This window comes from Hermetia illucens, chromosome 1, assembly GCF_905115235.1.
Source record: "Hermetia illucens chromosome 1, iHerIll2.2.curated.20191125, whole genome shotgun sequence".
Lineage (NCBI taxonomy): Eukaryota > Metazoa > Arthropoda > Insecta > Diptera > Stratiomyidae > Hermetia > Hermetia illucens.
In genome coordinates, this window is record NC_051849.1 from 71,677,182 (window position 1) to 71,702,832 (window position 25,651).

Consider the following 25,651-nt stretch of genomic DNA (forward strand, 5'->3'; position numbering starts at 1 on the left):
TTTTAGTAGTTGCCTGTAAAACCCCCTGCAGTGGTAAAGGTTCTAATATAAAGCATGATCCTAAAAAATCGTTGAAATTACACTGTTATTAACAAAATTATAATAGGTCAAAGTTGTCGCTTCAGTGCATATTCTAAGACTTTGAATGTCAGCATTCAGCTTCCGGTTTTCCGACTTATTTTCATAAATATGCTCCGCGATCAGTTTATCAGTCACGAATCAGAATTAGAAGTAAAGCACCATAATCAACCAATTACTTAAACTGGGATATTCTGGTAGTATTTACTCTCGCAAGCAAGTTTATCAAGAGCACTCGAGTGATTGTTAGTGGTAACCAAGCATATTCTTGAAATTTCATCTAGCGAGGGTGGTATTCCCATAAAAAAGGAGATTCGCCGTAGTCTGATATGACAATATCAAACATCAATCTATTGCAGATATTTTCGGAAAATACAGATTTAGATCTTTCACTCCCATAAAATCTAATTTAATAAGTTTTCGTTCATGATAAAATTTCAAGAGAGCAAATTGTTCCTATTGATCATGTCCAACGTGTTTACCTAGTTTTTAAGTAACTAAATAAATAGTGAAACAACTAATGATCCTCTTTCTTTCATTTTCAGGATCACCTTGGCACGTCGATATAATGTCTTCGCCAGGCCTAACCCCTTTAGGGGATTCAACACGTCTAGTACCAGCTAACACACCGGCGGTTTTTGAGATACTGCCGCCTCCTGGATCAAGCCTCAGCCGAGGCGATTGCCTAGCAACAGTCCTGTCTCCCAGCAAGACTAAAGTTAACGCTAGAGTCACCCATGAGGCGGCAAATGGTGCGATGCGTATTGAATTCGTACCAACCGAAGTTGGAACGCATGTAATCGAAGCTTCAATAAGTGGTAACAAGTTAGCTGGCGGCCCACTAGTGGCTAAAGTTTACGACGCCAGCTTGATACAAGTGACTGATGTTAATGGCGGCGTAGTTGGGCAACCATGCCAATTCAGAGGTAGGTGAAGCCACCGTAATGTTTTCGAGAAACTTCCATACTTATGGTTTTTTGTCCATATCGCTACTTCCTCCTTTTTGTTATCCATTCTTCAAAATTCTATTGAAAAATTGACTAATCGGCCCTCCTTATTTTCAACTTTTTTCCAACTGATCTAATTCGAAGTTCAGATATAATAACAAGGACGTCACATTAATATATCTTTTTATATTATATTTTGACTATAGTTGATGCAAGTGCGGCTGGCGAAGGACAATTGGAAATATCAATCAATGAAGGCGAAGTACCAAATCACGTTCAAGTTGTGGGAGGCGGTCGTTGTTTGGTCTCCTTCACCCCAGAACAAGCTAAGCCCCATCTGATCGATATCAAATTTAATGGGGAGACAGTACGAGGATGCCCCTTTGTTTGTTCTGTAGCAGATACAAGTCGTGTGATGTTGAATTTGTCGAATCTAGAATTGATTGCACTTAATCGACCCGCCTCCTTCCATATAACAGTGAGTGGGGGTGGTGCAGCCGAGCTCGCTGTTAGTGTACGTGGCCCGCACGGTGAATTACCGGTACGCGTAACAGGAGACATTCACGCCGGATTTACTGCCGAATTCACACCAACTAGTGTCGGTGGACACACAATTAATGTTGAATACAATGGATATCCTGTGCAAGGAACTCCATTCCTGGCTAAGGCATACGATGCTGGCAAAGTTGTAGTGGGAAGTGTATCTCGAGGAACAGTTGGTCGTCCGGTACAATTTACCGTCGATGCTGGTGACGCTGGCGAGGGAAATTTGGAAATAACGATTGCTGCCAAGGGTCACAATATACCAACGCAAGTACATCCGCAAGGAAATGCAAGGTAATGAAACCACTTTCCAGTAGTGCTAAAACTAAAGAATTTTAACTATTCTTCTATTTTTTCAACCCTATGTCTTCTATCTCTCATTTCAGGTTCTCCGTTTCGTTTGTCCCTGCTGAAGCGTGTGAACATATAATAAATGTGTCATTTAATAAAATGCCGGTACCTGGCTGTCCGATTTCGGTTAATATTAGTGGTGGAACGTCGGGGCCGCAAGTGTCCCTTGGCGGTCCCGGTCCTGTACACCAAGCTAATTCGTTTACAATTAATCATCCAAGTGGTCGACTTGAAGACATTGAAGTGAATGTTGAAGGTAAGGATTGACTTAAGTTAAAGTGAGAGTTTCACTTCCTATACAATATTGCATTTTTCAAATTCACTTTTTCGAGGTCCATTTTAAATGTAAAAAATTGTAAATTTTCTGTATATTCTGTATACCATGTACAAATTCGGCTCATTTCATGCACATTATTCGTTTTTTCATAATATTTTTCCAAAACAAAAGTTCTTCCTTCTTGTTACTGATCAGACACAAGAAAGTTCCTCTCAAGGAAAATGCATGTTTCGATAAAATAATAATTTCTTTCTCGAGCACTTTTCCTGGCTTTCATTTAAGATACAGATAAGAAATGAAGTAAGAATAGTTGCAAGTTACTTAGGAAGTGATTTCCAATCATCATAATTGGATGAATTTGAGATACAGCTTCAAATAAAAAACCGATAAATATACTCTGTTCCAATATGTATACTAGGAGGAATCTTTTAGGGTTCTGTCTGTCTGCTAGATTGAATTTGCATGCGAACGACTGCGAAATTGGGTGAGACCGTGTGGTTTGTGAATCCCTTTACATGCCAAGAAACTTAAAGGGGCTCTCTATGTGTGTGGAGAAATTCCAGAAATAAGATATTTTCTAAATATTTTCATTTGTCGGAGCCCGATTGAAGGCAAACGCAAATAAAGTTTGCCTTCAATCGGGCTCCGCTTGCATCCTCCTTCTCCAGATCTAGGACCACATTGTTATATTGGAGTAGATATATTAGCCAAAGTCCATGACTTTGTTTGACTCACCTTCGACAAGATACAACAATTCAAATTTGTCATCACCTGCAGCACTCCACATTTTATACATTCTCGTGATATGTCAATTTAGTCAATATCTTCATGACGATAAGAACAACGTACATGTTCCTTCAATTGTCGAACTCAAATCGGGCGCTCTTCTTCGGAATCTTAACGATTCTCCCCTACCCTAATTGATTGGGAAATATCTCAGATTCCCGGAATTTATGAATAAGCTGAAGTTATGCAATTCTATGGACAGTAAGGAATGGTTCCGCAGGAAGATCGCGACACTTTGTTCCCCTGAAAGTAGACGCATTAGCGACACGCATGTGATGGCAAACGACCATCAGATAATAATCTTTTTCGAGTCTGAAGATAGCACAGCTTTAGTTACGAACACGATATGGTTAACTCATTAGATGTTTGTTGCTAGTCGAAACCGAATTGCCTCTGCATGTGACAGGCATTGAGCTCAAACAGTGTAGTAATGACGACTTACTGCTGCCACTGAGATCATGCTTCCTCATCGCCCGCCCATATTACGGAGAAAGGCATTGTCAGAGCGTATCTTCGTATTTATATCAACCATCACCAACCTGATTTCGCCTTGAATTGCTTGTAGTTACTCAAAGGAATCGTTTTCTCCTGTTTATCATAAAATCCCCGTTGGAATAGCATTGAGAATTCTGATGCTTTTTATTCTGCAACGGGATCTCGTAGGTAGGATCAGGAGACTGTATGCAGCTACTAGGTCTTCCGGAGTACAAAAGCACAGTGCTGACAGAAGGAGATAAGTACTCTCCAAGGTTTGACTACCTCACTTCGCTTAGGCCTAGACTAATAAGCTTATACCGCTGGAATTATTCTTCAAGTTGGAGAAAGAGACTATTTCGGGGGACCTTGATACCGTTGTGGAAGACCATGCCCACATTTCACAAACCAATCATCAACCATTTTCGATGCCCAACGGTCGTAGCCGAGCCGCAGTTGATAGTGCAAGAGCATGCTAATTTCGAAAGTTTTTGATTGGTTAGCAAAAAATGTCTATACCGTTTAGTCGCTTTTTAAGACAAGCAAGATATACTTTCAGTGTATCTTTAAACTTTTACTTCTTCTTTAGTCGCTGTCCCCTTCCGAAGCGGGGTCGGCTCCCCTTGATCGGTTTTGCCATTTGGCTCGGTCACAGGACAGGTCAGGATGAAAGATTATTAGTTTTTTTGGTATTTCCCATCAACTTTGTTTAGACTAATCTTAGTAAATGAGTTTTCGTCAGCATAAATTATTGGTCCATACCATCGAAGGCGCCTTTCTCATAATTTGCAATCAGAATTCGTTTGCGGATGTTCTTATTTGGGATGTAATCATAGCGTGTGATACCAGTGGCACAAAGCAACATTTTTTTTTCATTACCGCTAGACGCCTTTTATTGTTTTTTATAGTGTTCCGATGCTCAGAATCATAGAGGGCTACAGAGCAGATGGCACTGCGGTCGAGTTTGAATTTGAGACATTTGTTAATGCGTCGATTAGAAAGAAGGCTTGTCAGTTCATCCAAGTGACACTGATGCGTGAAGCGATTTCATTGTGACATTGACAGCATTTGTTTGAATGTATTTAGTCGGCAAACGTCCTATTAGATAAAGCAGTGTGTTGGGTGCTAGACATTGCATGTCCCATGTGGCAGTGTCCATAACAAGGGCAAAAAGGAGTGGCGATAATGTGCTGCCTTGATTATCACCAACAGACACAAGAAACGGTTTTGAGAATACTTCGAACTTCACTTTCGGATCATGGCAGAGCAAACTCAGCACACAGCACAACAAGTTACTCTGTCACTAGTTGTTGCCATAAAGCATACCAGTGTGACACACTGGCAAACCTCTTCCCTAGATCTAGAAATGTAATTTTGAGAGGACAGTGCTTCGTTTGGTGAGGATTCTTAATAATTTTTGTACCGATATTGAACGCCTCTCACAGGCTTCTATTAGACAGGATCCACGTGAAGAAGCACTACAACTACACTACAATCACATAATCCACAAAACCCAGTATTGGTGCCTTCTACGTTTAATTTTGTCACGGTACTGTATTTATTGTAGGATATCACGTCGCCAGCCAACTTCGAATTCACATCGTTAAAGGAACTGGAGGAGACTGTCCCTGCGGTAGACTATTCCCATATTCTACGAATGGGAGAAGTCTGTTGTAGGTGACTTTTCCTAACATCTTCCCTACCGCATCTCTAAGGCAAAGGGGCGGTATAATGATGAGTCTCCCGGCTACTTATTAGGCTTCAGTAGCAAAACTAGTTTCTAATCTTTCATTGGGCCGGGAAAACTCCAACCGCCATGCATGCTTCAAATAGGAACCAGTCGGGTCTAATGTTAGCAGCGAGCTTTTGGGAAGGACATTCAAAACGGAAGGGATGTTATCGCCGTTTTTCCGGTAAATTTCCGCAAGTTCCTCCTCTGTTACTGCAGGTATGGTTAAGGCGTCCAACGCTTGTTTATATAATATTTTCGGTCTTTAATGCGGAGGAAGAGTGCCGTCACTTATGGAAAAGCAGATGCGGGTAGATCAGTTGTTTTCCTCGCTCTCTCATCTTTTTCATAACAACTCTGCATATGTATGTCTGGCTCTCTCATCCTTTTCGTAACAACTCTGTACACTGGTCCATAGCCTCCGGTGTAAGGTTCTTTAAAATATTAGCGCTTGTTGTTCGGTATAGTCTGCTTAACCTCATCTGGAACGTCCATGTACGCTTCCTGTTCCTCGCTGAAGTCTGGCCTTCCTCGGGGTCGTTGTGTGGTTCTTTTTGCTCTTTTTCATAAGCCGCAAAATTTGGGGTGATGGCTTCCCAATGATATTTCTACAATGGTATTTTTTCAAACATACGGAGCCGTTCTTTGAATCTAGAGGTATATTGCCTGATGGTCGCTATGAGATACTGGTGACTAACTCTACTCACATATGTCAATTCGACTATTGAGATCGAACCTGTCCCTCGAAAAGAGAATATTTTCTGGTATTTGCAAGCACGAAATCTAGCTTCGCGATAGTCTTTGACAAATGACCACCTCTCTTTCAACTGCGCCAATCCACAGCCCACATTTGAAATCAACAACTATGATTTTGGGGTTTCAACTTTTTGCATCCGAAACCAGTATAGCTACCACCTTTTCGTATTGTGCCATCGTCGTGCTTGAGTGAGCATGAGAATTATCTACGTAAATGCCAGATATTTTTGGTCTATAAAGAAGGAGTGAAAGGTTTTTCTTCGAATTTAGGCATACGCGGTATCAAAAGAAAGGCCCCAAGTAGTAGCCTACAAAGCAAGCTTTAAATTTAACATTAATTGCTGGGTAGACGAGTGAGTGAGCGAAGCGTATAAACCTAAAGTAGAACAGAACTGATTTCATGATGAGCATGACGATGCACTTACATTTATAAAATTTATGCCTCCAGTCACATTCCATACTGATCTCTCTTGATATAAAGTTAATAACAGTATATTATTTTGAATGTATATTTTCAAATGTTTTCGAAAAGTAAACGCAAGGATTATAAAATTTCGAAAAAAAGTGGAAGAAAATATGAAACATAATATTGAATGATATTGAAACTATTGAACAACTCAAGATGTGCAGGCGGTAATCGGGGCGAGATGCACATTAATAAGACAAGACGAAGTATATGGTGGGAACGTCAGCACCAAAAATCTAAGAACCAACAACATCAAATCGCACTGGTCAAACGAAAACTATAAAGGAGACTAAAACTGTTTCGCTCGAAACGTCTCACCATATGGTCAAAGCTCTTACTGTACAAGACTGTGGTCTTGTCAGTCCTTATGTATTTCTCGCAGACTTGGGTTTTTAGCAAAAGAAAACTACGAACTCTTGGCCGCGCCCGAGAGAAGAATCCTCCGAAGAATTGTTGGTCCCCTACATGGAGATGGACAACGTAGCCTACATGACGGCAAAATGTATGAGCGATATCAGGTTGTGGATGAAATGCGGCTCAATAGGTTGCGATGGGCAATTCACTTAATCCGTATGGATGAGGATGACCCAGCTTGGAAAGTCTATAAGTTCAATGTGTATGGTAGAAAAAGAAGATGAGGCAGACCCTCTCTGAGATGGTGCGATAGCGTAAGCCATAATGCCAGACAGAGGAAAGCCGGGATGTCTAGAGTTGATGTATCCTTTCCAATGAGTAGGTCCGCAACGCATCCTAAAAAGTAAACAAACAGGGAGTTTCGCGCGAGCCTACCAAAATAACATCACGAGAGTTAAACCTGAAATGAAAATGGGAAAAATAACGGCTACGCGATCGAGTGTGAATCCGTTAAATTCCGAATCTAGTGTCGTGATTGAAAGGGAGAATCCACGACGTATCATATCCTCGATCGATGTTTCTCCTACCACAGATTTATAATGGCCCTTCCTTGGCATTCTCAAGACGCGAAGACGGGCATTCAAATATCCGCAGCAAGAGATACGTATACCGTGCATGCCCAGTATACGTCTATATTACTATTAACTGGTAGGAAGGTGATATTTCACTTTTAAGTGTATTCTGAAGGGTAGAATTACGAGGATCGAATGGAGAAATTTGAAGTGCTCCCGGTGGGTGAAAATCATTGAGAAAGAATCCGGATCCGCTAGAGCGGAATTTTCGTGGCCCGTTAAGAAGTGGGACATGAAAACCCTCAAGGAGCTTTTACCGGGACACTGATCCTTAAATTACTACATATAAAAAATAGAGTGGTGGTCTCGGCTATATGCAGTCAGCGTAAGAAGGATGGGAAACCTGAACTTTATATGTAGCTACCGGGCCTTCTCAGATCTCAGATATTTCGGTAAATTTTTCTTACGTACTCTCTGCCTCTGAAGAACGTTCTCAGATTCTCAAAAGCCTGCAGTCGGGTGACCATTGAATAGCCAACCTTCGGGGATGGTACAATGGACCCATCAAAAGGAATGAGTGCTTGGAGCTCCTCCACTAAACTAAACTAACTAGCGCCCGCCTGGGAGTTATCAACTCTGCTTTCCGTTTTCAAGCTACTTCGGAAACGTTCCTCATTTGCGGAGTTTACTCCACAATTGTCTAATTATCCCATATATCTAGTTGCCGTAATCGTATTGTGATCGCGATTCCATCCATCGTTTGCATTTTTGTACTCTTCAACTTTCCACATACATGAAAATATTCAAATAATGGTAGCTACAAAACGCGCACTTTTTCATGATAACATTTCTGGGGTTTGTACACAACGGAAAGCCCAATCCGCCGATTCCCCCGAGCTCTCGCCAAAGGCAAAGAAATGCATCAGAGGGAATTTCTACTTGTAAAATGGTCATTGCACCCACAGCAACAACAATTCTAAATATATATATTTATAAATGTTCCGTAATTGCCTGAGTCGGCGCACTAGGTGAGAATGCATTCTTTAGTACTTAGCATGTGCGCGTACATAGGTAATAGCATTTATGGAGAGAACAAAAAAGGGCCGCTGATCATTTTGGTGTTTATAAATGGTTAGGTAGGGTCCCGGGGAATTTTTTTAGGGGAGAGGGTTTTATGATAAAAATTTCAAGAAGGAATCAAAATAATCATTCATAACTGGGAAATTAAAATGCATTAATGTTTTTACATAATGTAAAGACGGGATGGGATTAGGAATTTTAAAAGAGGATAGTTGAGGTCCTAGGAGATGCTGGATAGAAGGAAAAGGAAGAATGCAAGATATAAGCAAATGGGGGGATGCGGGACACAGGCGCAACAAAATGGTCTAGATGCCATGAAACCGGACACTATATCTGTTAAGACGTTATGGTTTTATATTCCTTTAAATGTAAATATGTAGTTTCAGACGTCACATTCTTTCGCGTAGTCCCTCTCTCTGTAAATAGGGAGAAATATGGAAAATATATCCATTATAATCATAGGAAACACGGCATAGAACTGTCGATTGTGAGATTTATATCCACGAAGAATCACCTCTATGTATAGAGTTTTCGTGTTAAGGTTCATCTCTCAAGTAGTTTTCGTAACCTCGATCCTCGGGCAATGAAAAAGAATATACTGTGGATTGTGCAATAGATAAGATAATTCTGAAAATAATTCAGTCTAAAGCCCTGGAAGTGCCACCTAAAAACCTTCATTTTTAATTTTAAGGATAAGTTTTTTGTTTTGGGCTCATTCACGGTATGTTCGCCTGTGCACTCCACTGCAGCGACCAAGGGTCGTATCTATAGTGTTGATGCATCCAGATTTCACTAGTTTGACAAAGGGGGTGCCACGTAGATCACCTCCGTCCCAGCTGAGGGGAATTACTTGCTGTGTTGCCGCTCTTAAAACCATGCGACTGCAACTTATTCTGTATTCGTAAAACGGCATCTTCGACTTAACTACGATCATTTCGTAGCAGTCACTGGCAAAAAAACAAAAACGCTCTCTCGTGCCGCGTCCGGCCGATCAGTTGCCAATCTAATCAGCCGGTCTCGCTAGTTTCTGCGCCTTGCCGATACCGGCCATGAACTCAAAACTCGAAGTTGGCCCAGCAAAAGCAAAAATAATAACAAATTGTATTACAAGTGGCATGCAAATTCTTTGCCTGCCTACATCTAGTAATGCGTAACATGGGCAAGTTTTTGAGGGTTAACGAATGATCAGCGTGGTCAATTTTCGTTTGTGCCATTTGCACCATTAAAAATAAAATTTGGAGTTGATCAAATGAAATTGGATTCTTGAGTCTAGGGGAAGGGCACCAACTGTCAGTTTTTTTAAAGAAATAAGTAAAATTAATTATTTGAAATGTTGAAATGATATTAAATATAAATGAATGTCGGGGTGGGAACTATGAAATTGAAGTTAGTAATTGGGAAGGTTAAGGGGGGTAAAAATGGGAGAAGAAAAGGAATATTTGATATTATTGATTGCATTCTCTTGTTAGATTGACCTGGGAAAAGGCGAATAAAATAACGCCCATGGCGCAAAGCCGGAAACACTACAAAGTAATTAAGAAATTTGTCGCATAACCTCATGATCACTTAGTTAAACTTCAAATTTAGTTTCCTTTGTTTTCTTTTAGAGACAGTTAGCAATAAGATATTTCCTCTCAAGTAGCTAGCAACGCTTAATAAATTCACTGTACTCAAAACTGTATCTTAAATGAATGAAAGCAATCACAAAAATCTAAAATAATTATTTTTTTTTGTATATAAAACTCATGGTTAAAAATATTTTAATTTTCTTTTATTGGTTATAATTACATAAATCACAATTTCTTACTTTATATCTGTATATTTCAGGGCGACGAAGACTTTTGTACTAGACTTGTTTTATTTCGGACAAACGTTTTTACTAAACCAGCTACTTACCATTATTCCTTAAACGCTTCTACTAATAAACTTTGAATTGACGATTCCTATTTGCACTAGTTTCGAATTATAATGCAAATATGGAAGGCAATACGAGATTTCTTAACGAACAAATTTTTCTCTGATTTTTCCATGGACTTCAGTTAGTTTTTTGCTGAAATTAGTCAATTGTTTTACTAAATTCGTTGTAACTTAAAGTTAGAGAAAGTATTTTCTTGAAAGCGATAGGAATTTCTGTCGTTTCCAAGTCTTGATTTTACAATTAATGTTTGAAAGGCTAAAATAAGCCAGTCTAAGTGAGAATTCTCTTGGCTATCAATTGTTACTAACTTTAACAAGGAATACTTTGGGAGGAGAACGACGATGAGCAAAGACATAGAAGAGAAATAAAGTTGTCTAGACAAATATGCATGCGTATCTGGCTGAGGTGGTGGTTTTTCATTTCGCCCTAGAATCTGTGCCATACTTTCCTACTTCCCTTAAATCACTTGTAACAATCAGTATTGAACCACACTGACATCTGTCGCATTACTACATTCATTTCTTTGCTTGTTTGTGAAGCTAACACGTATCGTGTCGACTAACCTTCGACCGAAACTTCAGACCCACTCAATCTGTTGCTCACCTCTGCTGTGACATTTTTAGCGAAACCATACAAAATACAAGAATTAAATGATAATGAAGATAATAAATGAAAGAATAAAATAAAAATGCAGAAAACAGTTGAACAAATAAAGAATAAAAATGATTAAAAATAAGAACAAAGAAAATAAAAAAAAACCTCTTCTCTCTCAACTTTCAACTTGCTTACGGTTGGATGGCAATGGTCAGGTCCATCAGGACAATCGGTACCCGCCCAAGTGCATCAAACGGCGGAGGGAGTTTTTAAGGCTGAATTCGTACCAAGGTCTGTTGGAGAGCATCGCGTTAATGTTTTAGTGAAAAGTCAGCCAACCGCCGGGAGCCCGTACGCCGCCAAGGTAAGGATTTTTTTGTTAATAATTACTACAGGTGAATAAATTAATGTTAAGGTTAGTGCCGGCGATTTACCTATTCTATGGTGCTGTGTTGTGATTCGATTTTTTCATTATTACATACCTTAGTGGTATAATTTTTTGATCTAGGATTTATAAGTGGTGTTTTTGGAATGACCCCTAATTTTATTGAGCAATATGTAATTTTTTTAAGCGTTCATTCAGACGCTGATATTCACACTGGTGCTTCGTTTAGTATCCTGTGATTTCGCAATTCATTGCATTACTTTCAAGTTTTCTGGAAAAGAAAGAAAGAAAAGAAATGAAAAAAATGGTGTCCTTAGTTAAAATGCAGTTCTGAAGTTCATGCGTGACACAGTAAAGAAATCATTCCGTCTTTGTCTACATGACCTCATAAGTTCTTGAACCTTGGATAAAACTGTTGAAACTTTAACAAAATCAATTGTATTTCAGTTTCTAGAGTGAATCATCCTTGTCAGCGTCTTCTTACCGATTAGGTTGTTGCAGATGAAATGTCGGATTTCACAATTAAGAGAAGCTAGTTGCAGATTTGATGGTTCTCAACTGCGGTCAGGTAGTGTTAGTGGTATGAGATAATACAGTATATATAGTCCTACATTTCATCGAGGGGTCAGTTACCACCATGACTATACTTGTATAGGGGTTGACTACTAGACCAGTAAGGTCTGAGTGTGCAGAGGCTTTCCATCTCTCTCATCTCATGAACACACACATTTGTAGAGAGGGCAAAGAAAAACTATAGAAGTGGGTCGAAAATGGGCACCTTTTCTTCATAAGTTTAAATTTAGTCACAACACAGCGGAGGCAACCAGAAACCTTTCCAGGGAATTTGGAACAGGCAGCACTGGATACAAAAATTCCGCCCATAGAATGACTTTTCAAAATGAAATATGTGGGCAACCAGATTTATCAACGGAGATAGAGTGAAACCACAACTAAAACCCGCAAATAATATAGACTTTAATACGAAGCATCATCCTGGAAAGTTTGGATGAAATCCTAACATCATTAACAAAGTTATAGTAGGTAGAAGTGGCCAATTTGTCAAATTAGTACTTCCTAAGAAATTAAGTCATAGAATCACATTGAATTGAATATGGAGTGTATTCAAAGCACGTGGACAACGAGCTACGTATAAATGGAACCCAATACCCAATAGTCTTACATAAAATATCAACAAAATTTCTCATGCCTGGAGCACTGAGCTTCCGGTTTCCAACTAGTTTATTACTACTACTGGCAAAAATAATTTATTACTCAGCTGCTATCTTACGGCTATGCACTCTGCGTTAGCGAGGCCAATTCAGAAATATAAGCCTCATAAACGTTCACGCCCCTACAGAGGAGACTGTGGAGTCGGAGAAGGATACCTTCTACGAGGCAGTAGAACGAACTCTCGAGGCCTGTCCCAACTATGATATCAAAATCATACTTGGAGATTTTAACTGCAAGTAGGGACGGAACCTGTATTAAGGCGATACGTTGGCTCCCATAGCTTACATCAAAATACAAATGATAACGGACTGCGGATTATTCAAATGGCAGTGTCCCACGCAATGGTTGTTGGAAGTGCTTAGTTTGCACGGAAAGCGGTCCACAAACGAACGTGGTTTTCAACCAAATAAAAATGATCGAACGCCACCAGCTCTCAGCCTTGATGATTGTCAGAACATATAAGGGGGCCAATATAGACTCGCATCACTATCTCATTGGCATGATGCTCCGGGCTCGAATAACAACATCACCCAGAATCCCCTTTGTCAATCAGGTGAGAGTTAACACTGAAGTCATCCACAGCACAGCCCTCCGCAACACCTATCAGGGGGAAATAGATGCCGCAATAACTGCAGTCGACAGAGATCCTGGATATGAAGTATCAACAAATGATCTTCACAATCACCTCAAGAACTTTATCATAATTATAGCCACAAACATACTTAGCCTCAGCCGCAAACAGAGTCGGGACGGTTGGTTCGACGCTGAATGTAAGCTAGCAACGGAAGCAAGACTGGCGTATACCGGGTAATGATGCATTCTCAAAGGACGCGGGAACGCGCAGAGACTTATCACGAACTTCAGCGAGCGGAGAATTGAATTCTCGACGGAAAAAGGAAGTCTGGGAGACCAATAGGTCTGTAAACTCGAAAAGTACAGAGAGCAATTGCAACAGGCGCAGAAGTTTTACCAACAAGTCAGCAGAATGAAGCCTTACACACCTCGATGTTCATCCTGCCGAGACAAAGAGGAAAATCTAATTTCAGACAGAGTGGGCATATTGGAGCGATGGGTTGAGTACTTTGATGAACTGTGGAATAACCAGAACATTGGCGAGTTGGAGGTCCCGCCAACTGAAGACGAAGGACAAATACTGCTACTAATAAGTATAGGAGAAACAGTCCGCGTAATTCATCGGCTTAAAAATCATAAGTCGCCAGGAGCCGATGGAATTACAGCGGGATTGGTTAAATGTGGAGGCGAACAATTAAACTAAGCGGTTCATCAACTTATGTTTAACGTATGCGGCTGCGAATCAATGCCTGACGATTGGCAGCGAAGAATTATCCGTCCCATACATAAAAAGGGAGATATCAGTGCAGCAATTATAGAGATATCACGTTGTTAAATATATAATAATTAAATATTTTCCGCTATCTTGCTAGGTTGGATAGCCTCATGCGCCCAGAACATCATTGATCCATATAAAAGCGGCTTCACTCTAAGCAAATCAGCAAAAGATCAGATTTTCTCTGTGCGGCAAGCGATGGAAAAACAACGGTCTATGACAAGGGGATTCCCTATCATGCGTCCTCTTTAACCTGGCCCTGGAAAAAGTGATCCGTGATACTGAGGTAAACGAGACGGAACCATCCTTTTTAAGTCCACCCCATCACTGGCCTATGCTGACGATATCGGCATCATGGGAAGAACGACCCGAGTCATACAAACTGCCTTCATCCAGATTGAGCAGGCGGCGTGAGATTTTGTGCTGCACACCAATGAAGGCAAGACAAAATGTATGGTGGCAATGTCCGCGCCAAAAAAAAAATCAATCAACAACATCAAATTGCACTGGTCAAATTAGAACAATAAAGATTGGAAACTACAACTTTGAGACCGTTGATAATTTCTTCTATCTAGAGTCAAAAATCACAACTGATAACAGCTACGACGATGAAATCGGTGCACGGTTGTTGTGTGCCAATAGAGCCTATTTTAGCTTACAAAACTATTCCACTCAAAACGTCTCATATGGTCAAAGCTCTTACTGTACAAGACTATGATATTGTCAGTCCCTATGTATTTCTCGGGGACTTGGTTTCCTAGCAAAAAAAATTGCGAAATGTATGAACGATACCACGACCTCCTGGAAGTGGATAAAATCCGGCTCAACAGGTTACGGTGGGCAGGTCACTTAATCATATGGATAAGGATGATCCATCCCGGAAAGTTTATAAGTCTATAAGGGTAACATCTCTGGTAGAAAAAGAAGACGAGTCAAACCCTGCCTGAGGTGGAACGATCGCGTAGGCCAGGGCGGCAGACAGCTTTTAGGGAAATTGAATTGGTGGACCTCGGCGCAAAACCGGGATGTCTGGACTTCCTTATTAAGGCAGGCCTAGACCGGATACCGGTTGTTGCGCCGTTGATGATGATGATTCTGATTTGCCTTCTTCGTTCTTGCATAGCAGTTGGGAAACGTATGTCGAATTTGTTGGTACTTATTTTATTATATATGTTATTGGATAATTATCATCGCTTTTGTCCCAACCGGTGCTACCAATTCCAATTAGTCGAATAACTGCTCTACTTCAGATGCAACTACTCTTTTCTCTATTCCTTGTGACTCTAGCACCTTAGTCTTATACAAAATTGGTCTGTCTTTGGTAGTCAGATCACTCTTAACGTTCCGACGGAACCTATTTCATTCTAGTCGAAATTTACTTTCAAGTTCTTGCTCGTCTATCTCTTGTCCAGATGACTGGAGCATTATTTTCAACAATACCTTTTGTAGCATCGTTTATAATTGTGTCAAGGCTGGGAGTGCAGCATTTCGACTGGATCCGGGAAAAACATCAATAACAATCTGTGCTTCTGAATATTTGGTTTACTTCTCCATCAGTTCTGTTACTCTGTTTCCTATAGGCATGGGTCATGGCTCATGCCGTCCTGGATAGCAAACATGTGTTTCTTTCTCAACAGTAGTTAGTAACTAGTAAGTAGCCATCTGTTCGACAAATAGTGAACCGCCAAAAGTTCTCTCCTTCTGTCCGTTGTTGGGATGTCAGGCAGAATGCTATTGCCTTCTGCCATAGGGTAGAACCCCGGGGAATGAGTTCTGAGAAGCAGATGTATCTTGTCCTCCTAATTCTCAATAAATGTCCCATTTTCCTTCTTCAGATAGACCGAAGATATTGCATTGTCTTTTACTATAGCTTTGTATAGCTTTACTGCTTCGGTGGGGTGATCTGTCCCTTCCCTGGATTCCTTGAAACTGCTTCGTTTTGCTTCCTTGATCGCGTTGTTATGGGTCGCCAGTGCTCTTTTGTACCTCTGCCCGTCCCTGGTTTGCTTTGCCCGGTTAGAGAATTTCCGCACCTCCGTCCTCATTCTGGCTATATTCCTGTTCCGTCAGGGTACGTCCCCTGATGACTTGACTTTCCGTGTCGTACGTATAGCTGGCCTCATATGCGTCAATGATGATTCTGTTGAGTCTTTCACTACTATTTCCAGCTCTATTTGGGCCTTGCTCAGCAATGTTGTCACTCAGGGGTCTTGTATATATAATCTGTTCTCCTGGGTTTTCCGCCACCCTCTAATTCTTGACCAGGCCGCTCATCGGAATATTTACTAGATTTATGTCTAATACCTCGTGCCTGGTGCTGGTCACGAATTTTGGCGTGTTCAATTTAATATATATTTCTTACTTATTACTAAGGATGAATTCAGGAAGGTGCTCATCTTTTCGATTGATGTGGAAGATGTGGTAACACCTCTCTCTCGTAGAAATTCGCCAGTCTAATGACTCTTCCGGTGGAATTTGAGTGTCATCTGGTGGGAAGCATCGACTGCCCCTCCTGTTCTTCCGACGGCTTCCAGTGCGACTTGGACAGCCACGAGGTCTTCCGTTAGAAACTGTGAAAGACATATATATTTTAAGTTTCATTTGAGAATGACGTAATTTCTTGGTTTGTCACAAGAGGGATCCCAGATTAGTTGCATGCTTCCTCCTTGCAAACCACGAATCTACATCCGATACACCCTGGGTTCTTTGGGCAGCACTATTCCAATGTTATCATTGAAACTTGCACTTGCAACTACTGCAGTGAAGTCCACGGTGTTTAACGTAGGTGCCTGTCTTGAGACTTAATCCTACGGCCCTCTTCAGGCACGGATTGATTTTGTGACCACAATCAGAGCCCCGTTAGACAAGCAGAACGGTACCAGTCTATACCAAGTGCATGGCTTAGCATTCATACTGGTGGATGCAAGAATTATCTAAATATCTACACGAACTATGGAGTACGGCACCCGTGTTGATACGCAACACCACGTCGAGGCCCGAAGGTCTCTTCTCGCTTGAGCACAACCACAGCCACCATGAAACTCCCACAAGGGGGCCAACCGCAACTAACTGAGCTGTACACAGATACGACAAGAATTCTCCTGAAGTATAAGAGTCCAGGGGCTTCCTCGGTTCCCATAGTACCAGCATACCCCTGGTAAGGTTTCGTGACCGAAGCCACTTCAGATGAGTCCCCGTGCAGAGTCGGGTCTGATCGCCCTTGCTAGGCCTTGGAGCATTCGCCTACTGCATCACGGCAACCAATGCGATACAGTGTTTTCCGGTGCCACCACGTGGAGGTTCTCCTCGGCCACTTGGTATTGGTTCAGCCGACAGGGTTGCCGCCCCGTCTTCCTCCCCGCCACCTCAGAGCACCATTGCAATTACTGCAGATGCAGCTTTAGCATGGCAAACATCCAAAAGCTGCGGATGCAGTAAATGCAAGTGCAAGTTTCAACTGGGCAATTTCAGTGCTGGCCATCGGTTTTATTAGCGCTTGGAGCTTTTCTCCAAAGTCGGAGTATTGTCCTCCCTATGGCATACGATACTTCCTTGCGTTTCGCTGTCTGACTTCAGCCCTAAAAGGTCTAGGTCAAGGTCATGTAAAAACGTGAAGTACTAGAGCACCATTTCTACCAAGCGTGAACCACACCACACCACCCAAGACCTCCCGAGACGCCGGCGTTCTTTCTCCACTCTGCTATTCCAAATGCCATTGGAGCGACCGTCTTGGGAGTAAGGGTTCGAGGTGCGTTGTCATGGCGTAACCAGCAAAGCAATTGTAGCCCTCCTTTATAAGCGACTGTCACTTCCACCATCTCATCAACTCGTCTACGGATAAGTGGCCTGTGCGCCGACCAAGTTCTCCGTTTGTAATGGCATCAGGCAAGCATACCCCGATGATACTTTGCAGACAGGTGTTGACGAAGATTTGGAGTTTGTGAGTGACAGTGTGGATCACTTTCCTATTCCTTAGAAGAAGAAAGTAGAAACATCTTTCTTCAGTAAATCGGAGGATCTTTGACCTGGACCGGAATCAGTCAGAAGTCTGTCAGAAACCAGCTGAAGAGACCGCGCCTTGTGGTTGTTGTCACAAACAACCTGACACCGGATTCGCGTCTGGTTGTCTAGTTGGAGAAAGTGAACATTCTGAGAACCCTCGCTGCCGTTGTCGAGGAGCGAACAATCATAGTCGGTTTTCCATAATCAATGGTCTTCGCCAACAGGTCAGTCCCTATCCCAGGCACAGAGAAGCCTTTGAGCTTATTCTTAAGCCCAAATCACAGCGCTCATATTATATGGTTTCCAAATTTGTTTCTAGGAAGACACACCCTACCATAAAACCGAAAAGCCAAGAATGAAATTCAACTGGCCATGTGGCTTTGGGATTGCATTTACAAAAATCTTCACCGACTGTTTAGGAGCATCGTGCTCAGAGACGTTTTCGGAAAATACATTTATGGAATTAATCTATTCCTCCGAAACATGACGCTTACAATGGTGGGAGCGAAGCCGTCTTTTGACGTCAAACTATCGTCTGTAAAGTTTGATATGAAGACATTTTGTCATCAGCTCGTGTCTAGTTTCTAAAAGGTTTTCCTAGATTAAAGGAAGTGTGCCTGGCTGATCCTCAGCAGCTCAAATAGTTGCTGATCTTCTTTACACGCGACGTTATGTTATGGAAGCTTTGCAAGCAATTGAAAAGGGGGTAATGTTGTGAATGTTTTTCTGCTGCCAGGCTAGAAAAAATGTAAACGGTATTTTAACGTGCGGACTTAACCACAGTCCGCAAACTAGGATTATTAAAAAATATAGAAAGGTACATTTTTGGTGCCTTGTTAAACTTTTTTTTTGTTAATTTTGGTGTTTTTTCAAGGCTTTTTTAATTAATAAAAAAAAAACTACGGAATGAATCACAATTATCCTAGTTTTGCGGTCCGAAGAAATGTGTTCTGAATAAGTCGTGAAAATTTCAAAGAATTTCATTTGATAGATTTTGGGCTATGGTGGCAGCAGTTTTCCAACATGCAGCATCGAGAGAAACGTATTTAAAAAGTAGACTTCGATTTTTAACCTAAAAATTTTAACTGATTATTAATTCATAAACCTTATGTTTATTGAAGAAACACAAGTAAAGCCTTTCGTTTCAATTCTTATGACTTTAGCGAAGTCATTCGAAAGCTATTCGGACTGATAAATACGCGCTTTATTACGGCGATTGGCATAAATCTGCCATGTGACATTTTACCTATTTAACACTGTAATTTTCGAACTACTCCGAATATCAAAAAATCACGTTGGCCATATATTCTACACTGTATGTAGATATAATTGATGCTAAAAAAATCGATTCCTCGAATCCGACACACGGGATGACACCTTAGAAGAAATATTTATGAGAGAAGCCCATAAAATCAACTTTATCCATCTACCCTTTAACTGAAATAAAATTCAGAATTTTCATTTCTTAGCTTTATTTGGAGGAAATTCAGTAACTATTTAAGTATTTAGTGGCTGGCCTGAAAAGTTCGTAGGCTAACACAGATGGTGCTACTAGGATTACATCTATATGATTTTTAGTTAACCCTAACCTTCAAAAGACACCTGTTCAAATTTGACAGCTGTCAGACTATTAGTTTGTGGGATAGAGCATACTGTTGAAGCCGAGGCTTGGCTTGATAAGCATTTTTCGGACTTTTCACCAGGAAAATCAACCGTTGATAAGTGGTTTGCCAAGTTTAAACGAGGTGGAATCAGTATGCAGTGTTACCGACGAAAATATCAAAAAGTCCACAAAATAATTTTGGTCGACCGCAAAGTGAAGGTGACCGAGATAGCTGAGGCTCCAAAGATATCAAAGAAATGTGTTGGACATATCGTGCATGAATGTTTGGCTAGGTCCGCGCGAGCTAACAATCGACCAAAAGCAACAGCGAGTTGATGATTCTGAGCAGTGTTTGGAGCTCGTCCTCCATAAAAAGACCCAAATTAATGTGCCGATATGCGGCAATGGACGAAACATGGCTCCATTATTTCACACTGGAATCAAAACCATCGTCATCTGAATCGACTGCTCGTGGTGAATTATCTTGAGAAGGGAAAAACAATCAAGAGCGACTATTACAAAGCGATATTGGAGGGTTTGAAGGATGAAGCTCCATTTGAAGAAAAAGAAAGTACTGTTTACTCAAGACAATGCACTGAGTCACAAATCAATGAAAACGATGGCAATATTGAATGAATTGGGCTTGGAACTGCTTTCGCATCGACCCTGTTCTCCAGATCTGCCTCCAGCGACTTTTTCCTATTTTCAGACCCCAAGAGAATGTTCGATTAAAAGGAACTAAGAAGAGGTAATCGCCGAAACTGAGGCCTGTGAGGCCAAAGGCAAATCGAATTATAAATATAGCATCAAAAAATTGTATGCCCGCTATATTTGTTGTATCGCTCTCAAAAGCAAATATATTGAATAATAAGATCAAATTTTCACAAAATATTTTTTTGTTCTAAGTTAACCTACGAACTTTTCAGTTATAAATATCTCCCACATTTACTAGAGGAATCCAAACTTCTTTCTCTCATATTTTTTTAAGGCCAGTGTAAATTGATTTGTGCCTTTCTTGCGTTACCTCCTAATATGGTAAATCTTCTTGAAATTTGAATCCTACCCCAATCGATTATAAAACTTTTTATTTTCTATGCAATAATAATAAAACCGCTAAATTTCAGGTTTACGACGTGGACGCTATCAAGGTGAAAAATGTGAGCAATGGAACTGTTGGTAAGCCCGTAACATTCCTCGTTGAAACTTCACAAGCTGGACCAGGGAATTTGGAAGTCACTGTTAACGGTGGTCGTGTACCGACTTCAGCACAAGCACAAGGACAGCATACATACGCTATTAGCTTCACACCCCGCGAAGCTCAAAATCATACGGTAGAGCTACGCTTCAATGGTCAAGACGTCCCCGGGAGCCCGTTCACTTGCAGAGTCTCAGCGGCTGCCCGAGTAGTTGCAGCTGATTCAATGGATAAGGTTAGCGTTGGTCGAGTATTTGAATTCATGGTAGACTCCGATGTAAGCCCACTGGTGGAGGTTTTGGGTCCGGCGAGAAGAAGTGTTCCGACCAAAATTGAATCTACCGATAATGGATATAAGGTGAAATTTGAACCCTTGGATGTTGGAGATCATTCTGTAGAAGTCAGAGTGCCTCAGGGAGGACATGTAGAAGGAAGCCCTTTCTTGTTGAAAGCATATTCAGCAGAAAAGGTTATTGTTACGGATATTAGACCTGGCGTGGTTGGAAAAAGTGTTAGTTTTGGTATTAACGCTAGCCAGGCTGGAGCCGGGAACCTGGAGATTATAGTGGCAGTTAATGGAAAGAATGTTCCGAATTTCGTACAGTCGGAAGGAAATGCAAGGTTTAAAGTTAACTTCAAACCCACAGAAGCAGCAACTCATTCATTGTCGGTACGCTTCAACGGTCATCCAGTCCCGGGATCACCTTTTGCTTGCCACATTTCGCCAGCACCAATTTCATTGCCTAAAGCGGTCGCTACTGGAGAAGGACTGAAACAAGCTTCAGTCAAGATGGACAATACGTTCGAATTGGAAGGTTTCGAGGGCATTGAACCGCAAGTTTTTGCCACTTCCCCGTCTGGTGATAATGTTCCAGTTAATTTGACACCAAGAGGCGAGATGTATATCGCTTCGTTCCGACCCAGTGTGGTGGGAAGACACTTGATTAGCGTAACGGCGAACGACCAACATATTGCAGGTAAGGAAAGGAATTCATGCCTGTTTGCAATTACTTGTCAACTGACTCTTTTCATATTTTTAGGATCGCCTTTCTCATGTAACGTATTTGACGTATCGCGGGTATCTATAAGTGGCTTAGACCAAGCAGAAGGACCAACAGCCCTGGGGGTTCCAGTTACATTCAGTGTAGACGCTGCTGGTGCCGGTGAAGGAACACTTGAGTTAGTAGTATCTACAGAAACGAGTACGGTAAAAGCTGAAGTAGTTGCTTGCGCACGTGGTTTGTACGATGTAACATTTATCCCGCAATCTTGCGAACCCCATTTTGTAAATATCACCTTCAACGACGTACCTGTAGACGGAAGTCCTTTCCGTGTAGAAGTCAATCAGAATACACAATATCTACAGATTGGAAGCGCTGCGACTATAGAACTTGCATCCGAAGATCAGATGGTTGAAGTGGTTGGTCCTGACCACAAACCCGTTGCTTATACACTTCAACAGAATGTTGCCGAATTCCGAACACACTCTATCGGAAATTACATTATTCGTTTCATCGACCGAGAAACACGCCACCATATTACAACGAGGACCATAAGTGTGTTTGATCCAACCCTTGTCAAGATCGCTGAGGTTAGTGAAGCCTTATGTCACAGACCAGCCACTATAGCTGTAGCTATCGATGATGCTGGCCAAGGCAATTTGACTGCTCTGGTACGATGTGGTCCAGTCGAGGTACCACATTCGATACGCGGGCCATCGAAGAATGGTGTTTATGAAATCGTATACCATCCAACTAGGGTGGCACCGCATAAGATCGCTATAATGTACAATGGCGTACCCATATCGACAAAGTCACTTGAGATCAATGTCCAACCACCAGGTACTGGGAAAGAGATTACTGTAAGTGGATTGGGTTTGTATCAAGCAAGGGTTGGGAAAACAACTTCGTTTTCAATCGATACGAACGGTCGTCCCGCTAGAGAATTTGACGTAGTTGTTTCAGGGCCTGGAGGAGAAGCGTTGCCTGTGCGATGCTATCAAACGAAGGGAGGTCATTTACAGGCGGAATTTACCATCAACAAAGTCGGACAGTGTTTGATAGGTTAGTTGACCGATGAATCTATTTATTAAGCTTTGCTTATTGTGTTACTTCGTTGTGTCATTTCAGAGGTACTGCATCAGTCTAAACCGCTGCCAGGAAGTCCGTTTACATGTGAGTCTTTCAACACGGAGAAAGCTGTTCTGCAAGGAGTACCTAAGGGTCAACTAGCACAACATAGCCCAATTTCAATGATCCGTAAGTTGAAATTAGCATGGCTGATCTATTTTAATAACTAATCATAATTCTCTCCTTTATTCGAAATTCTAGTTAAGGCTGACCAAGCTGGAACTGCTGAATTGGAAGCATTTGTCCTATCACCAATCGGGCAAAACATTCCAGTTCGAGTTAGTGAGCAATCTGAAGGTCAAAGCGTTATTGAATTCACACCAAACATGTCAGGCCATTACAAAACAGTGATCTTCTACGGGGGTGAACCTGTACCAGGAACACCTTTATCTTTCTCTGTAACGAAAGCGGGAAGTAAATCTGATGCAAGAGCCGCAGGCAACGGTTTAGAAATTTGCCATCGAGGAAAGGAAACTTCATTTGTTGTGTATTGCCCAACTATGCCAAATGTTCAAATTGAAAGAATGGATGAATATGGCGAGAGAATCGAACCAAGAATAAAGGTATAAATGTTCGAATAAATTTCAACATTTAGTCAAATTAAAATTGATTTATTCCAGCTTCTTGGCAACAACGAATGGAAAGTCTCATATACTATTCTCTCGTCAGGAAAATATGAAATTCGTGCAAGCTGTCCAAACCGTGGCCCATTACCAGGATCCCCATGGAGCATCTCTTGCGTTGATGCTAACAAAGTGACACCAGTTGGCGGCTGGGGAACTCTCCTAGATCACGAAGGTCGATTGATCTTGCCAGCAAGAATTATGTTTGATGTATCCCAGGCTGGCCCAGGAGAATTGGTTTGTACCGTTGACGGAAGAGAGATTACAGTTGATAAGCACGGAGACGGCAAAGCACGTCTATTTCTCAGTGCAGATAATTTGACTCCCGGAGAGCATGACTTTGATCTAACATGGAGTGGGGTGTCAGTTATAAACTGCCCAAGAAGCGCATATGTAACAGCCCAGCAAGCAGCAGACAAGGTAGTTCTAACTGGTCGTGGCTTGGCCGCTGCTCAAGCTGGTGAAGCTGCCCACTTTACGATTGATGCATCCGACGCGCCAGCTGGCCGACCAGAGGTGATGCTCACTCATCAAGATGGAACTGTTGTACCTGTCAGTTTATCCCAGCCGCGTCCCAATGAATCACTTTGGCTTGCGTCGTATACTCCACAGCGTTCTTCTTCAGGACCACTGAATCTGATTGTTAAATGGAATGGAAGAATGGTAAAGGGATGCCCTCTGACGGTCGCCGTTGGATCTTCTGTAGATGCTTCGAAGGTAATCTGTTCAGGTGAAGGTCTTCGTCACGGCATAGTCGGTAAAGAAATCAAATCGTGGATTGACACTCGAAGAGCTGGACCTGGAGAGTTGACTGCTCATTGTGCTGGTCCTAGAAAAGTTGCCTACTGTGAACTTTATGATCACGGAGATGCAACGTTTACATTGAATATTAAGCCACAGGAGCCTGGAAGGCATTTACTTACCATAAAATATGGTGGGCAACATGTACCTGGATCGCCGTTTGCACTGAAGATTGCCGGTGCCCCAGATGCAAGCAAGGTATATCTCTATTTATGAGAAAGACTAACTTGACTTTGACTATGCTCTTTATGCTTTTTAGGTGAGAGTATATGGACCTGGTATTGAACATGGTGTTTTGGCTACATTCCAATCTCGATTCATTTGCGATACTCGAGGGGCTGGAGCCGGTCAATTGACTGTTCGGGTTCGAGGACCTAAAGGTGCATTCCGAGTGGAAATGCAACGCGAAAGCCAAAAGGATAGAACGATTTTGTGCAAGGTATTGCTATTTTACTATTCTTCCCTTTCCTTAACTGAAACGTTTGATTTGCTTATTCCGTAGTATGATCCAACCGAACCGGGAGACTATCGGGTTGAAGTTAAGTGGGCTGGAGAATTTGTTCCGGGATCACCGTTCCCTGTTATGATATTCGACACCGAGGAAGAACTGAGGAGGTATCTGCAAGGACTTTAAACAATTAGACCACGTAGTACAGAGAATAGCATGCAGAAAATAATGTCGAAAATTGATAAGACAGACTTAGTGCCTTTGCATTAGACACAATTTTTCTACTTTACAAATGCAAATATTCTGTTTTTGTTTCGTTATGCTTCTATATAATAACATTATTTTTCGAATATTTATACAACGAATTAAAGAGTGTAACAAGAATAATGGACTTATGTGTATGTTTGATGTTTTAATCATTTTTATTATTTTTAATATTATTATTAAATCGAATAAATAATTCAAAAATACTTTTAAATATTGGTTAAATTGATTAAGTTACATGGAAATTTCGATAAGCAAATCCAATGGTATTTAGTCCAGCAAGAATATATGCAGTTTGATAATCAATGACCGCCACTACACTTTGAACCTATGGACAAGAGATGGTGAGGCTGATTCTCAACTACGTCAGACGTTCCAAATAGTCTTAATAACATTTACGTAGTTTTCAAGCTCATAGAGTAAGCGATAGATAGAACATTCAAGAGTCGATCTCAACATTCCCCAAGAAAGATAAAGAGAAAAGTGGGAAGACAACTCTATGCAGCATAAATTTAATAATAATAATAGTGTCGAGGGAAGTTGCATTGCGTCCTAGAAGAACCATTGTGTTTCTTTAACGGTCATAATATACTCATTAACTAGTCTGTAAAGCTTATAATAGACAGAAATTTTAAGATGTTTCCCACTTCTAGGCGTTTCAACCTACCATCCGGTGTTAAGTATTCCCCAAGCGCCTT

General features: G+C 41.3%; 1 protein-coding gene across 7 annotated transcripts in view; it reads left to right on the forward strand.

Annotated features, from left to right (window-relative positions):
- Positions 1-25,159, forward strand: part of LOC119647100 (filamin-A) — a 166,973-nt gene extending 141,814 nt beyond the window's left edge. For 5 of the 7 annotated variants that reach the window (XM_038047873.1, XM_038047871.1, XM_038047872.1 and 2 more), the window contains exons 9-19: positions 624-1,004; positions 1,232-1,862; positions 1,955-2,175; positions 11,141-11,289; positions 20,618-21,665; positions 21,729-22,751; positions 22,818-22,946; positions 23,019-23,380; positions 23,438-24,439; positions 24,501-24,680; positions 24,744-25,159. In XM_038047873.1, coding sequence (XP_037903801.1) covers positions 624-1,004; positions 1,232-1,862; positions 1,955-2,175; positions 11,141-11,289; positions 20,618-21,665; positions 21,729-22,751; positions 22,818-22,946; positions 23,019-23,380; positions 23,438-24,439; positions 24,501-24,680; positions 24,744-24,875 — 5,258 coding nt within the window. In that variant the 3' untranslated portion in view covers positions 24,876-25,159. Of the gene's footprint in view, positions 1-623; positions 1,005-1,231; positions 1,863-1,954; positions 2,176-10,240; positions 11,290-20,617; positions 21,666-21,728; positions 22,752-22,817; positions 22,947-23,018; positions 23,381-23,437; positions 24,440-24,500; positions 24,681-24,743 lie in introns of those variants that run through there. The other 2 variants (XM_038047876.1, XM_038047877.1) reach the window with 2 other exon arrangements.
- Positions 25,160-25,651: the final 492 nt, after the last annotated feature.